At 33.4% G+C, this 14,928-nt stretch overlaps 1 protein-coding gene across 1 annotated transcript in view; it reads right to left on the reverse strand.

Moving 5' to 3' along the window:
- ADAMTS19 (ADAM metallopeptidase with thrombospondin type 1 motif 19) overlaps window positions 1-14,928 on the reverse strand; it is a 128,330-nt gene that overhangs the window by 40,599 nt on the left and 72,803 nt on the right. Inside the window, exons 8-10 of the mRNA XM_066339562.1 lie at window positions 10,141-10,281; window positions 9,400-9,550; window positions 1,713-1,814 (exon numbers count right to left, since the gene is read on the reverse strand). Coding sequence (XP_066195659.1) covers window positions 1,713-1,814; window positions 9,400-9,550; window positions 10,141-10,281 — 394 coding nt within the window. The remainder of the gene's footprint in view (window positions 1-1,712; window positions 1,815-9,399; window positions 9,551-10,140; window positions 10,282-14,928) is intronic.

Genomic DNA, 14,928 nt, shown 5'->3' on the forward strand with positions numbered 1-14,928 from the left:
AAAGGTGTCACTAAGCCAATAAAGACTTCTGCTTCTTTTAGAATACACTTCTCTAGCTTTTAGTGTCTGTGCTAAATCCTTATCTGGTAACCTTTTCACCTACAGTTTGAAACTGGTCTTTTCTGATCAATTGATCTCATTTTCTCTCTTAAATCATCACATTACAATGAAGGCATAATTATTCCACTTTTAAAAAGTCTTCATGTAGGGTGGCTCCATCTTCATATTAGATTTACAGCCAGAAACTATAAATTTTTTAATGCTCTTGGATGTTTCAAACCAGAAATGCTCTTATACAGTTAAAGTTATTGCTTCAGATAAAATACAGATTTTTCTATCAAGATAGCATCTGCTCCCTGCACAGTCTAAGGGATGCTTATAAATCCTTGACTTAAACCCCAACCAAGTAAGAAAAGCTATGCAAAAGACATTTCCATAAATTCTTGAGATCCTAAGAGGAGCACAAGATAACAACACCTCATTTCCACAATACCAATAAAAAAGCCCCACAGCCAGTGATTTGTGTATACTAAACCTCATCTTAGACAGATAATAAAGCAAAAAAGAATAATTATTTCTTATCTCCTGCAACATTTTGGTGATGTCTGCTTAGTTTTCTACTGCTGTACATAAATAAGTTATCTCTGTACCCTGGCTCAATGAGTCGTTTTAATTACAATGACTAATTCTGCATAATCATGGTAAGAGGTTCTGCTTTCTTATTCTATAGCATGGGCAGGCCAGTCTTTATGTGAAAAATGTGGTATCAAACAAAACATATGTCCCTTACTTTCCAAATATTGACTTCAGACAGTAACAATTACAAATGTTTTAATCAGAATTAAAATATTGAAGCAACTGTCATTATTTTAGAGATATGAACAGAAATACAACCTTGTTTTCCTTTAGCACTTAAAATTATAATATCCAAACATTTTATATTAATTGATTGATTTGATTTTAGGAGGATGATTGAGAATCCTGGTGAATGTAATATGACTCAAAGAGTAAATCACTCCTGTGGGAAACAGCTGTCAACACAATTTCTTGAAAATCCCAAGACATATGTATACTGTTTCTCTGTTTTCTGTTTGAGGTTATTTATATTCATTTACAGATAATATAAAAAGATTACAAGTAATTTTAACTGGAAAGCTCTTGAAGCACAACTTATGTAAGTCTGACTTCAGTGATCATTTAATTTGTCTCTGATGGCATGCTGTTATTGGGATTTGTCACTCTTTCACATGCAGTGACATTATAAATACTTATTGATAAAACTGATCTTGAAAGATTTCAACAATACTCTGTATCAATTCCTTCACAGAGACTATTTCTAAATCTTAAATCCTAGCTGAGAACTCTGTATCTTTGAAAGCTTAAGTTTCTATCTACAGTTGGAAGAGCAACAATTGCATTCCATTCATAAATATGATACAAAATGAGAAACAATTTGAAATAAAATAGCGTAAATATTAAAACATCTGTCTCTTTGGCTAACCTTTTTTTAATTCACTCATTTTAGGAAAATGGGTTTTTTTCTTATCTGTATTATAAAATATATCATATATAATACATTCAACTGTACAGTTTATTTTTATGGTATTTGAGGTAAGTAGGAACTTTAAAGAAGCACAAAGACCTATCCAGTTTGTTCCCTTAAATGTTAGATGTTCAGCATAATTGATACTGCTTTTCCACCAGAGTCATACCTTTCCAGTGTCACAGTCTGTTCCATCCATTGGTGGATCCAGCTTAGTTTTGCATTCCTTCTCACTTTCCACCTTACACCACAACCCAGTGCAAATAACATGCTGAAAACCAAACAAAGAGTAAGAACAAAATCTATCTTATGCAAAATTACTTTCTCTATGCAGTCCACTAATGTTGTCTAAATTTACTAGTTTGATGGTACTGAAATATGTTTAAAGACACATTAAACATGGAAAAAACCCAAGTGGGCAGAGTCTGCTTAGACTTCACTAATCGTGCTTCTTTAAGACTTCCAGATTCCTCTTGTTTGTGCTACCCTAATGACTGCTGCTGTCACACTCTTGAATGATTTATAATTCCTCTACAAATCATTTATTACTCTAGAAAAAAAAATCCAAAAGCCATCACACCTGATCCCCACAAAAACGACACAAAGTTACCTGACAAATGAAATACTTCTTCTGGAAAGAAGAGAAGGCAGATGACAGGGGTGCAAGTCAGTAATGAATTTTAGAGATGGAAAGAAAAGACTCCTGAAGTATCAGAAGACAAGAGTTTTTATTTTACACAAAAGAAAGCCCAGACTTGCAGGATGCTGGCTCACATTTCCCAGATTTCCCTGGCAGCTTTCCCTATTTTTCTATTCCCTTCTCCTATGGTTTTCAGTCGGGACTGCATTCTCCTTGCTGTCTCTTCCCCCTTAACAATAAACCACGTGAAAGTGAAGAGAGATCACACAGGGTTGAACTGTGGCCTGAGTATAACTGCATACATGCAGTGATCCTCCACAATGTATACTGCCCAAAGAGGGGCAAGAAGAGGAGGAGGTGTTGCAAGCAGGATAAAAGATAAAGAACAACTGGGTTTTTTAAACCAGGGCTGCCAGAAGACCTGCTATTTCTGAGTGAAATGATTTGTTATATTGGTACACCCAGTAAGAGTCTCTGTGCCTTTTACACTGCATGAAAAAACGCGTCATAAATCTTATGCTACCTAGAAAAAGACTAAAAGCAGACAAAACATAATTCAACAAAAGACTGTGTCTGAACCAAGGAACAGGGCAGTTCCATTGGGAGTCTTACATGTAAAAATGTCTGTAATATCAGTTATCAAAAAAAGAAAAAAGATTGTAGAGGTCTGAAGCATTAAACAGAAACAAGAGGCAGGATGGCAGCAGTCAGACACAGTTCTGATTCATCCTATAACAGTTTTTTGCTGAAGCTGAGCTAACAGCATAACAACCAGCTTACATATGTCTCCAAAAGCAGCTACAGAAGTTCTATCATGTTACTGGGTAATTTTAGCAAGCATTTTTCAAGTAACAAACTCTAATTTCTGGCTTTGTTCATTTTTTTTTTAAACAATGTAGATGATGACAATAGTAGATAAGACAGAATATCAGATTGTTCATGATGAAGTGCTTCTATACCAAGTAGGAAATGAGAGACATACTGCTGGAACTACTTCACAAAAATATATGTTAAACTAATGGCCCAAATTAATTTTTTTCATATCTTCAAATCCTCATTTATAAGTGAATTCAATGGTGGAAATGCCATCCACATTTATCCAAGTTTTCAAAAAATAAAAGTAAATTTTCTCTTGTTAACACAAGAGAATATCACATTTTTAAATATATTATTCTTATTTTTTTCCCCTAACACTTTGATTAACACTTCCCCTAACACTTAATTTCATTTGTATATGATTGCAGAGTGGCTTACTACAAACAGTTCTTTACAAATCTAGAAACAATTCTTCTAAATATAGAGAGGCATTAAGTCAGATTTACAGGATTTGGGGTATTTTGGGTACCTAAACAGAGAGACGTACTTGAACCATGTACACTAAATAAAGTAAAATCAACACCCTTTACTTGCTAATGTACATTTCATGCATCTACATGTTTCTACAAATACCTGTACCACCTCTCTATGAACCATGAGCTAACTTCCCCAGATGGAAAATACTTTGGGCTTTAAGTGAACTGTATTCTAAAAACATTCACTTCACCAACTGTTAAAATAAGCACTCAGTATTAGCAGACCTCAATGTTCCCCAAACCAAGAAAAATGAGGTACGTAATTACTAAAATTGGTGGTTTACTTGTAAGTTGTTTTCTTTTTCTTGGCTTTTCATTTCAGTCAAATCACAAATAGATTCTTTAGTTACTGTTAAGACTTTACTTCTGTTGCAGAGGTATGAGATATGGAGATTACCGTCATCATCTAAGTTTTGACATTTAAGAATTTCTGTATAAGGCCAAGGAAAGACCATAACACACAATACAGGTCTTTTGTTAGCAACCTACAGTGAAGCAGATCTGGACTGGTTTGAAAGCAAATGGAAATCTGGAAGCCAGTGTAAATTTTACAATCACTCCAAAATCTACACCAGGATTTTTCTCCTCTGAAAAGAAACTTTCTTCAGTCAAAATAAGGATAGCTAAGCTAATGTTCACAAAGGCTTGCCAGTTATCTGTGGTAAGTATAGCTCAACAGCCATCACAGCTTTCTAGATGACCCAAGGGAAGGAATAGACATTGGAGATAAAAAGTTTATAATTGTGACATTAGACTACGCACAATCAGTAAAATATTTTTGTGTGTACACTGGAAAACAAAATATTACCAAGCACACACAAAGGACTTTTTTATGAAAGAAAGTGTTAGTCATGAATTTTTAACAGTAAAAGCTTGTAAAACAAAACATGAAAGCCCTACCTAATGTATTACAGAGGTTACTCCAGCCTTTGAGTTTTGTGGGGCATTTATGTCTGTTTCTGTCTATTTAATTAAAATAGTGAGGCAAGTCTATGTGAATCAGAAGGATACATTTCCAATCATGTAAGCATATAGAAAGAAAGTTCAATTGAGATGAATGACCAGAGACAAAAAGGGAATTTTAGAACAGTATTTATGAAAAGCCAAGATTGTTTAAAATGTAGTGGATGAGATGAGGACAGATAATTCACAAGGACTATAATATTTCCATTACTTTTGTTCTTTTAATTGTGATTTTTCCCTGAAATCCTTAAAAATCACCATGAAATATAACTAGTCTCCTACTTTTTTGCAAAGATCACAGCTGTGTTATGACAAGAACTGTTTTAGTGGTACTGACCAGATAGCATTCACATCCTGGACTTTAATCTTAAAAGCCATTATTTAATAGTTCAACAATCGCATTAAATTGTCAAGTTTTACAATTTTATTTAATCATCAAGAACTACTTCTGAGCCATGATCTCACTATCTGTTATTGAAACAATGTTAGGATCTAATTGATTCTTGCATGAGACATCATGGGTATAAAAGCAAACTTGGCTCCCTTAAGGCAAGCATGGAGACACAGCATAAATCTTGAGCCTGGAGATCCACTCATGCTTTCCTAGTGTCTAAAAATTTTGCCTAGTATATGAAAAAAAAAATTTAGAAATAAAGATGAAAAGGAAAAAATAAAGTCACCATTTATGAAAAGGGAGGGGGAGGGCCTCACTTAGGAAAATACAGAAGTAGGATCTCAGTAGTTCCTTCAGTTCTTTGCTTCATTCATTGAATTAAATAATAAAGAGGAATTCTTGATAGCAAGGGAACATAATTCACAGCAGAAGCATTTCTCAGAGATTGCCATGTAATGGAACTGTAAAGTGCAGTCCTAAAGTACTCCTCAGTAATAACAATCGTAGAAAATTATATCTCAGAAAAAATGCACTACTGATTGCATATTTGATATTTGTAGAACTAAAATTATTTTTCAGTATTACTCAATTGTTTTCTTAGCTGGATAGCTGTCATATACGAAACACAGTTGCTTAATGTAGAAGACTGTACAGAACACTGTTCATTAAATGATCTTCCAGTCTCAAAAATGTAAGATTGTGACACAGTTCATAATTTATCTTTTACACAGTTTTACTGAAGTGCATGAACTATTCAGCAAGTAGAACATGTCAAAAAAATCCTGGGCTATAAATTGTTGGATTTACTGACATTTAAATGAACCTTTGAGGAGTGTGTTTCTCTCATTTCCTGGCTTGCAGACAACAAATATAAGCATAATAAACTTCCAGTTACTGGCAGAGTAGGTATTAAAGGAAGATTAAAGGAAGTAGTCTGGTTATCACAGAATATTCAGTGGTTACCTATGCATAAATAAATAATTACTGTAATAATTTAATACAGTAACTATGAAATACTGCACTCACTTTAGAAAGGTCTTCTAAATGCTGATTTCTCCAATGGCAGACACAATAATTTGTACAATCAACACAGAGAAATTTGAGTCTTTTTCATATTAAGTGAAATGCACTTATTTGCAAGACAAGGTTAGATTTAATACATTTGTTACTTGTATCGAACATCTTTTTATTTCTGAAGAAGATGATAAAAAAACAGTGTTTCTCAGTTAAATTATGTTGGTGTTGCACAGTCCATGCGCTAGAACTCATGAAGGATTTCTGGAAAGTTTAAATGGCTTGGTTCTAGCCAAATTCCAATGGTAACTTTTTGTTTTTCCTCTTTCTTTTCATACATAGGAATTAAATGTGTAAAAGAAGAACAACTTTCTTATCCTCTGGGCTGTGCTCTATCCATTGCTCTGAGCTTCCCCTTCACCACAGAAATGTTATTCCCATTATTTAGGAATTCTATATCTTATTGGACTAGCAGTAAACTTCCCTAATGGAAGAGGTAAATTTAAAACCCACAGCAGGGAACAAAAGGAGGAGCTCTGAGTATGGTATCTAAGCTTGCTGTAAGTAGCTCTTCACATCTGGAAACTGAGGATCAAGTTTCCAGGATTTGTTGTTGTTGTTATTGTTGTTGTTAGGAAATTAAGAGCATAAATTCTGGTTCCAGATAAAAGAACACAGAAGAAAACCATCTAGGTGACTTTACTGAGGTTGGGAAGGGAGCTTTGAAAAATTCCCTTCTACCTCACTACTGTCACCATCTCAATTGTTATCTCAATTTTGTCCTCAGTGTCATTTATTCATTGCTATTAGATCCAAGATTCTTAAAAATTTATTGCAATAATTTCCTGGTTCTATATTTCATGATAAAATTTCCAGTTCAGGGTTACCAGTTTTGCAGAGGATTTTGGAAAAACTGCAGAACGTTCTTCCCAGGAACTGTTACTGGGCTCTCTTTTTCTAACTGTTAAGACCATAAGGTCATCAAGTAACACGTTTGCTTTCATGATGAAAACTAAAATTAAATTGCAGTTTTTCAGGAAAAAAGAATAGTTGAAACAAACATAGGTCTTTTGTACTGTCTTGCATCACTACTATATACAGTAAACCCACATTATATTTGGATTTAAATTACAACGGTACATTAATATTTAATAATATTAAATGGTATAATAATACTATATTTGATATTATAGTAAAATTGAAAAAAGTCTGTTGATTTTACTGTAAATATAAATATTTAATATAAATATAAAGCAATGATCCCCTAGGTAGGTAAAAGAAGACATATTTATTTAGCTGGAAATGAGTGATTTAGCGGAAAGGTGTCCTCTTACATGCAGAATGTCAGAGGAGGGCAACACAACTGAAGATGGACTAGAAATGGACAATTAGCTATGAGCACCTAGAACCTAAGTAATCTCTGTGCCAACAGTTTAACTCTACCTTGGTACTATTCACTAAATTTAATTTTCTAATATTTCTAAAATAATAATTTAAACCAAAGAAACCTCAGAGTTAGGATATCAAAGGAAGAATACTCTATCTATGTAATAACCACAAAAGTCACAGGATGACTTGACTATCTGAATTTAAATATATGAATAAAAAGAAAACACAACGGTAATATGAAGGGGATTTATCCAGATAAGTGAAAAGCATAAAAAGGTATTATGCAACATAAAATCTTGGTGTTTGTCTTCTTCTTCAGTTACGTTTGGGGAGTAAAGAATCTTTAAAGCAGACCTACAAGTGTCCTGGGTTGTAGTTTAGGATGTATTCTATCATCATCTTCAGTTAATGGCCCATCAATGCCTTTTGCATGACTCATAGATAACTCCCTCGAGAGTTATCTCTCTCTTTAATGGGCCATTAAGGCTCTCTTCCATGACTCATCATCCCATTGTGAGATGCTCCGCCCATGGGGAAGAGCCAAACATTCTCACCTAGATATAAGCTGGGATTTGGGACAGTAGAAGCAGCCCTCACCCACTGGATTCCCAGAGGACTGGAGCTACCAGACCTTTCTACAATATTTCTGTTTCAGGAAGACCACCTCATCTGGACTGTTTCCATCACCCTGATCAGGTTGAATTCTGACTTTGTCAGTGGTTTTTCTTTTTGTATTTATTTTATTTTATTTTATTTTATTCTATTTTATTTTCCTTTCCTTCTCATTAAATTTTATTTCTGACTTAGAGCCTCTTACTTGGTTTGTTTTTAAACCACAACAACAAGAAATACTAAACATACTACCATTTTCTTGTTCAAAATAGGCTTCTAGAAAATGAAAACCAAAAATTACATCCTTAACTGAAAGGTTGAAACTAATAAAAATAGCACTTGGAAGTCATGAAGAATATTTGTAGACATTTGAGATTTACTGCCCATATCCAGAGAGAAAATGTTTTCAATCATTTGAAACAGCTAAAACAAAATCCATTAAACTTCGGCTTTTTCTCCTTTTCTCTCCAACTATACCATTCTCAGCACGCCATAGTTGTATATGTACTGCAATGTTTCCTTTGAGAATCTTTTAGATAAAGATTAGTTTAAGTGAAAATCTCTGAAGAAGTAGTAATATGTCCAAACTGGAAACAGGAAGACAACTGAAGAACTAAAGGAGAAAGGAATTATGTTTTCCTACTTAATACTCCTAACTTTTTCAGGCTATCTGCTCACTGATTCTGACAAAATTGTATTTCACAGTTCCTCTAGTCCCTGCTATATCAATCTATACTCCATGCTCTTTATATATTTGTATATCGTCTTCCCATCTTGTCTTGGTTAGTGTCTTAAGGGCATCCAATATGTTTAGTCTCTCCTGTTGATGTTAAAAAAAGGTTGACTTTTCTCTGTAAAAATAATTTTTAAACTGCTTCTGCAACTAGATGTCTACTAGTATTAGCTCACAAAAATTATGAAGACCTGTTCAATTTTGCTAACCTGTCTTTTTGAGGCTAATATACAGAGATACCTGCTTCACACTGGCATGAGGCAAGGTAGGCAAACTGATTTAAGGACTGGAACTCCTCTTGTTGTGGGACTGTACAGCACTGCCTGGGTTCAGAGGTGCCTCCTGGGAGGTGCAGAGAGCCTAGTTAATACCACTTTACTCCTTACAGTGTGTACAGGCACCGCATAATCTTCTGGAGGTCAGAAAATGATGCTCAGTACCTAAACCACAATAAAATGGAACCTAAATAATGAATTACAAATATTCCACTTGCTGAAACAAGATGTCTTAACAGTATGACATCTTCTGTTTCTAAAGTACAAGGGAAGAATCAACAAAACATGTTTTAAGATATTCAGAGACCCTAAGCAAGAACTACAAGAAAAATAAATGAATATGTGCATATTCATTTTGTGAAAGCAAGTGTAAAATTCTCACTTCAAAGGTACTATATTCTCTATCAAACACAAGTACAAAAGCTACTCTCACACAAAAATTAGACGGTTAGGTGCATTTTCTGTAGTACAGACACAGCCTTACCTGCATATCTTGGCAAAAGGAAGCAGTTGGTCCAAAAAGAATCTGACACTGCTCATCTGCAGTGTACATCATTCCTGGGAGTTTAGAGGGAATAATCACAGAATTGAGGCTCTGAGGATTCGTCTGTACCAGACAGTTACTGGCCTTTGACCTGGTAATGTGCAGAGATCCATATGCTGAGCAATCTGATTGTCATGCCAGCTTAAACTTTCATACAACATTTGAAATATGCGGACAACAACAAATTTTTTTATTCATCGTCATTGGGCTGCTGCTCATATTTAAACTGATATGGCCTGCTTGTTATAAGTTAATCCGTTATGTTATTGTACATTTGCAGAAAGACAAGATAATTGATCAGCATTTCAGAAAAGTGCTGGACAACATTTAAGTGTAAAACTTACTTAATGGATTAAAGTTTTGGTGGTCAAAACTTCAGTACACAACATATTAATATATAGTAAACAAAGTGACATATACGAAATATTTATATAAGTGTATAAAAGTATAATCATATACATTAAGACATGAAAGTATAAAAATCCATGCAATGGCTGAAAACAATTTTTTATAAGTCTAATATTAGATTGTGCTTTAAAATATTTTGATGGATTTTTGCAAATCAAATCTCCCAGTAAAAAAATTGAAAAAGGAGTAAAAAAATTTGAAAACTTATTATTTCCGTATATTAATTGTATCTATCTCCAAATTACATAAGAGTTCTTTTCTTCAATTTTATACCTGAGAAATCTTTCCAGATCTTCCCTGCTGCACTGAGACCACGAAACATCACCAAGATTCTGTCCTTTAATCCATTCCCCAGACATGATATGAATGCCATCTGCACAGGATGGGTGGTCATTGTCGTGGTTTATCCCCATGCTGAATTTTGAAGTTATTAAAAACAAAACAAAAAGAAACAAAATAACAGGCTGTTTTCAGAATTTTTGTAAGTTAACACTCTTGCAACAGTTCGTAAATAGCTCGATACATTACATGTAGGAAATTGGGATTTTGATTTTTTTTCCATATTATCTTTCAAAGAAATGCATGGAATCATGTGTAGAGGAAAATTCTACAATTAAAGATGAAAGAGGAGCTAAATTTATTTGATGAGAAATACTACATTCTAATCAGTTCAATACATATTTTGGATAACTTTTTGAACTTTCAAAACTGCACAATTATTGCACATTTAAATGAATATTATTTCTCTTGTAAATGGGCAACATACTCTTTTTTTTAAGATTACTGAATAGTTTGGCAGTGACTCTATCTTCATTCTATATGGAACTGATTGGTTAAAATTTTACAGAACAGTAAAATTATGACTACTTTAATGTTTAATTACTGTCTCTAAAGAAAAGAACACCTGAATATGTTTTCAATCTCTTGTTAAAAATAATGCTGATGAAGAAATTAAAGTGACTTTGATTATAAAGACTTAGTATCCTTATGCATCCCAGTGAGTTCTCACATTCAAGGCACTGCAATGAAAAATTCTACTGAATAACCTCTTGAAGCTGATGAACACTCACTGTCACTCTCATTCATCATTAGCAAACAGAGAAGAAGAAGAAACACTTAAATAAAACTAAGATTTTCAGAATTAGCTAACTGGATCATGCTTGACTGATATTACAAGAAATAAATACACTCAACTGTCTTTTGAGATTTACAAATGGGTATGAGACTATTCTCCCGAGAATTGGATTTAAAGTAGTGCTGGAATTTTGCAGCATTACTCTGTTCTGAAAACCTCCAGGTTTAATAAAACTCTATGCCTCGTACTGATTCTTTCACTTACAGACTGCAAAGACAGAGTAAATTTGCTATGTCTGTACAAAAACTGGAGTACATAATGCTTCTTATTTTTCCACCCTACAGTGGCAAATGGCAAAAAGGCCTGTCTCCCAACACTTCTGCTCTCCTCTCCATGCCAAAATCCATTCATGACTAGACCAAATCATACATAAATTTGCAATTAGCTTAACCTTGTGTTTACTAATGAAATTAATGGAAATATTATGTAGGGCTTTACCTTGCCTACAGAAGTTCTCTGTCTGTTACACTGATGTGTACACCCCATAGTCTGGATCACTGGAACAGTGGCTTTTGCATAAATTGGATAATTTTGCTATCTGTAAACCATGTAACTGTGGCAGGAAAATGTGTCTGACTCTCAGCCTCTGCCTTTTCCTGATCTGCCTGAATGGCACAAAACAACTACTCAGCAGTGCCTCTGCACTTGCCTTACATTCTTCTTGCATGCCTCACATGCAGAATTTCAAATGTCTCTATCTCCAGACTTATTTACACGCATAGGTACTGTGAAGGAAGACAGAGGAAATCTAATGATATTTTACCTAGTGTACTACATAAGAAAAAATTTGCTCATAGCTCTTTGAGTTATATGCTTCCTTAGTGCAAAAGTAGTAATTCTAAAGTACTCATTTGTCAGTATCATATATACTATAGGATTTAAACTAAAACATTTACAACAAAAATTCTTCACAAAATTTATTATGCAATTGGTGGCTCTCATTTATGCAGAGTGGAATTAACACATTTATATGTTATTTTAAGTATTTTTTAAATTAAAATTACAAAACCCCTGTAATTTCTAATTATGATTATTCTCCTTCACTCTAGAGAGAAATTCTTGAAGCAAATATTTGTAACAAAATATTCTGTAAAGTCAGCCAGAGAAATGTGTGCTGAGCTGAACCATGATCTTGACTGTTTCAGAAAACAATCACTCTAACCACAACTAGATAGATAGATAGATAGATAAGTGTTACATAAAAATGCTGTACCTATTCTGGTTAAAGGCTATATACCGCAGATAAAATACACAAGTAGGAAGTATGCTATAAAATGCCTTCCCTAAATAAAATACTAGCAACACTTAAATTCACACTATGCAATTAAAACTATATTTTAATAATCTCAGCTTTAAAGTATTTTTACAAACAGACTTGGAACAATAAACTCTACTAACAGTGTAAGTCAACTCCATTGAAAAAAAAGTTATCAAAAAAATCCTCTAAAACTTGTTAAAAGATTTTTTATGCTTTTAGTGATACCATATATGAAGTTGGAATAATTTCTGCTAAATCTTTAATATGCAAGTAGAAATACAAAGAAACATCATTAAATTCTCTGTATTTGGAATTAATAATTCAGGCTCCTGAAGGCAGAAGAAAAATACTAGTTCAGTTTTTCAGTTAAAAAGCAATTCTTTTACAATTAGAACTACTGCTGCAATTATATGTGTTCAGCTGGAATCAAACAGACAATAGCATCTCTTCTGTCATTTCAGTGAATAGCTTATATTCTTGCATTTAAAATGTATTCCAGTGTCAACATACCAAGTACTACAACTTAACTTGACCTCATTATTGCAGAGTATTACAAAATCAAAGCTCTTTTAAACCTCAAAAGAGGATTCTCAGTCATTATTCTGTATTTAAATAAGCCAAATAAGGTTATGCACACACCTTCTTGAAATAATTAGGTCTGCATTTCTATTTTATATTTCTTCTCATTATAGGATGTCAAAATTGTTTGATATATGCTACTTTCATGACAATATGACTTTGCTCAGTGACCTTACATACTTCCAGGAAAAACCTTTTTATTATTTATTCATTGTTTTGTTTGTACTTTCGAAATTGTATATGACGGTTGTCACCATCCTATCACACTTATAATGCAAGTCGTGCAGCTGAACAAGAATGGTGCTATTATACCACAAACAGGCAAAGAAGGGACAAATATTAAATAGTAATATTAAATAGATTAATAGGGATAAAAACTTAACATAGGAGCAATTAATAAGGTTAGCTCAGATAGACGTGGAGAAATACTTTTGGCTTCTCTGTAAACAAAAACCCAGAGAATCAAAAAAAAAAAAAAAAAACTTAAAGAGAACAATTTCTGCTCAGATTTTCACAGTGACTAATAGTGAGACAGATTAGGAAATAAGAAAAGCACAAGAGCAAGTGCTGGGTCAAGGAACCAGCATTAGAATGTTTACTATAATAAATAGGCACCCAAATAGTAAATGATCTATTTATTCAGAGTCATTTATAGAACAAGGGAATGATGAGTGTGAACTGCAGATCAGGTAAAATACTACCAGTATGAGCTCAGGGCAGACTGAAAATTACTAGAAAACTTTCCCCTTGTGTAGGAGAAATTAAACCACTGACTGCAGTTGCCAGTTTATACCTGTGATGTGTGATGGGATCAAGTTCCATCTGATTTGTTAAAAATTCATATTAGTATAAGTGACTGCTGCACAGTATTTGTAAATTCACTGCAACTATTATCTTATATATTTCTCTATTTGGTGAAATAAATCACTAACATAATAAATTCTATTACCTCAAAAATAAAAATTACTTTAAAAATTAGTTTTAATAACAAAGTGTTATCTTCCTTATTATTTCCACTTCTTTCTTTTTTTTTTTTTTTTATCATTTTGTGCAATAGTACACTAGAACAACTGAAACTTTTTAAAGTATGGATCCAGAAATTACAAAGTTTAAAAGCTTATATGGCCTTTTATAGTACAACACTTTTCACATTCATTTGCCTGATCTGAAATTTTGCAGTATCATGAGGATATATTTGATAAGTGACAATAACAACCCTTATGTGACTATCACAGACAAAAGCTACACTACTTTCTTAGTACTTTCATTGCACTTCTTCAACAAAATATTTTATCACACTGCTTTCTTTACAGAGACGAACATGCAAAAAGACCAGACTAGTAGCAGGATTTTTTATAAACTGTTATATGTTGGCTTGTTTATTTTTAAATCCCGGGCAGTAAAATATTAAGTGTTGCGTGGTTTTTTATATGTCCTTTAAAACATATGAGGGCTTCACAGATCATTGAATAAATGGGATAAGACATATTTCAACTTGTAAATTATGAAAAATTATGATGGTAAAAGGTAAAATGTTACTTCTTTTGGAAAGAATTTATCTTCAAAGGAAAATCTGCCAAGCAAGGAAATCTCAATCTTGCTAAAAATTAGCTTATCAAAAAAAGTAAAAATAAATAACTTTATGCAATTATTATTTCCCTTTTGTGAATCATTACTCATTCTCCACAACACTGGAAATTCAGATTACATTTTCAGTCTTAAAAAACCTGGGTAAAAGTACAATATGCATATTATTATAGGGATATTAACATACACTGGACACTGCTGTTCAGGTAACTTGGCAGCTTTTGCTGCTTTCTTCTCTAACTGCAGCACTTCTACCACCACATCTCATGGTGCTGGATCTAGACAAACTACCTAGCTACAGTCCTTTGACTGAAATATATAAACAATTTAAAGCTTTGTTGTGACAGATGTATTTAGCATCAAAACATGACAATATACATTGCCTCTTCCGGGAAGTTTTTTACAGAGATTATATTACACAGGAAAAGTATTGGCTTCTGGCACATATGGCACCCATGCCACATCCTTGAGCCATCATAAACTCAGTGAAGAGCTACAAAAA

The sequence above is a fragment of the Sylvia atricapilla genome, chromosome Z (genome assembly GCF_009819655.1).
Source record: "Sylvia atricapilla isolate bSylAtr1 chromosome Z, bSylAtr1.pri, whole genome shotgun sequence".
NCBI lineage: Eukaryota > Metazoa > Chordata > Aves > Passeriformes > Sylviidae > Sylvia > Sylvia atricapilla.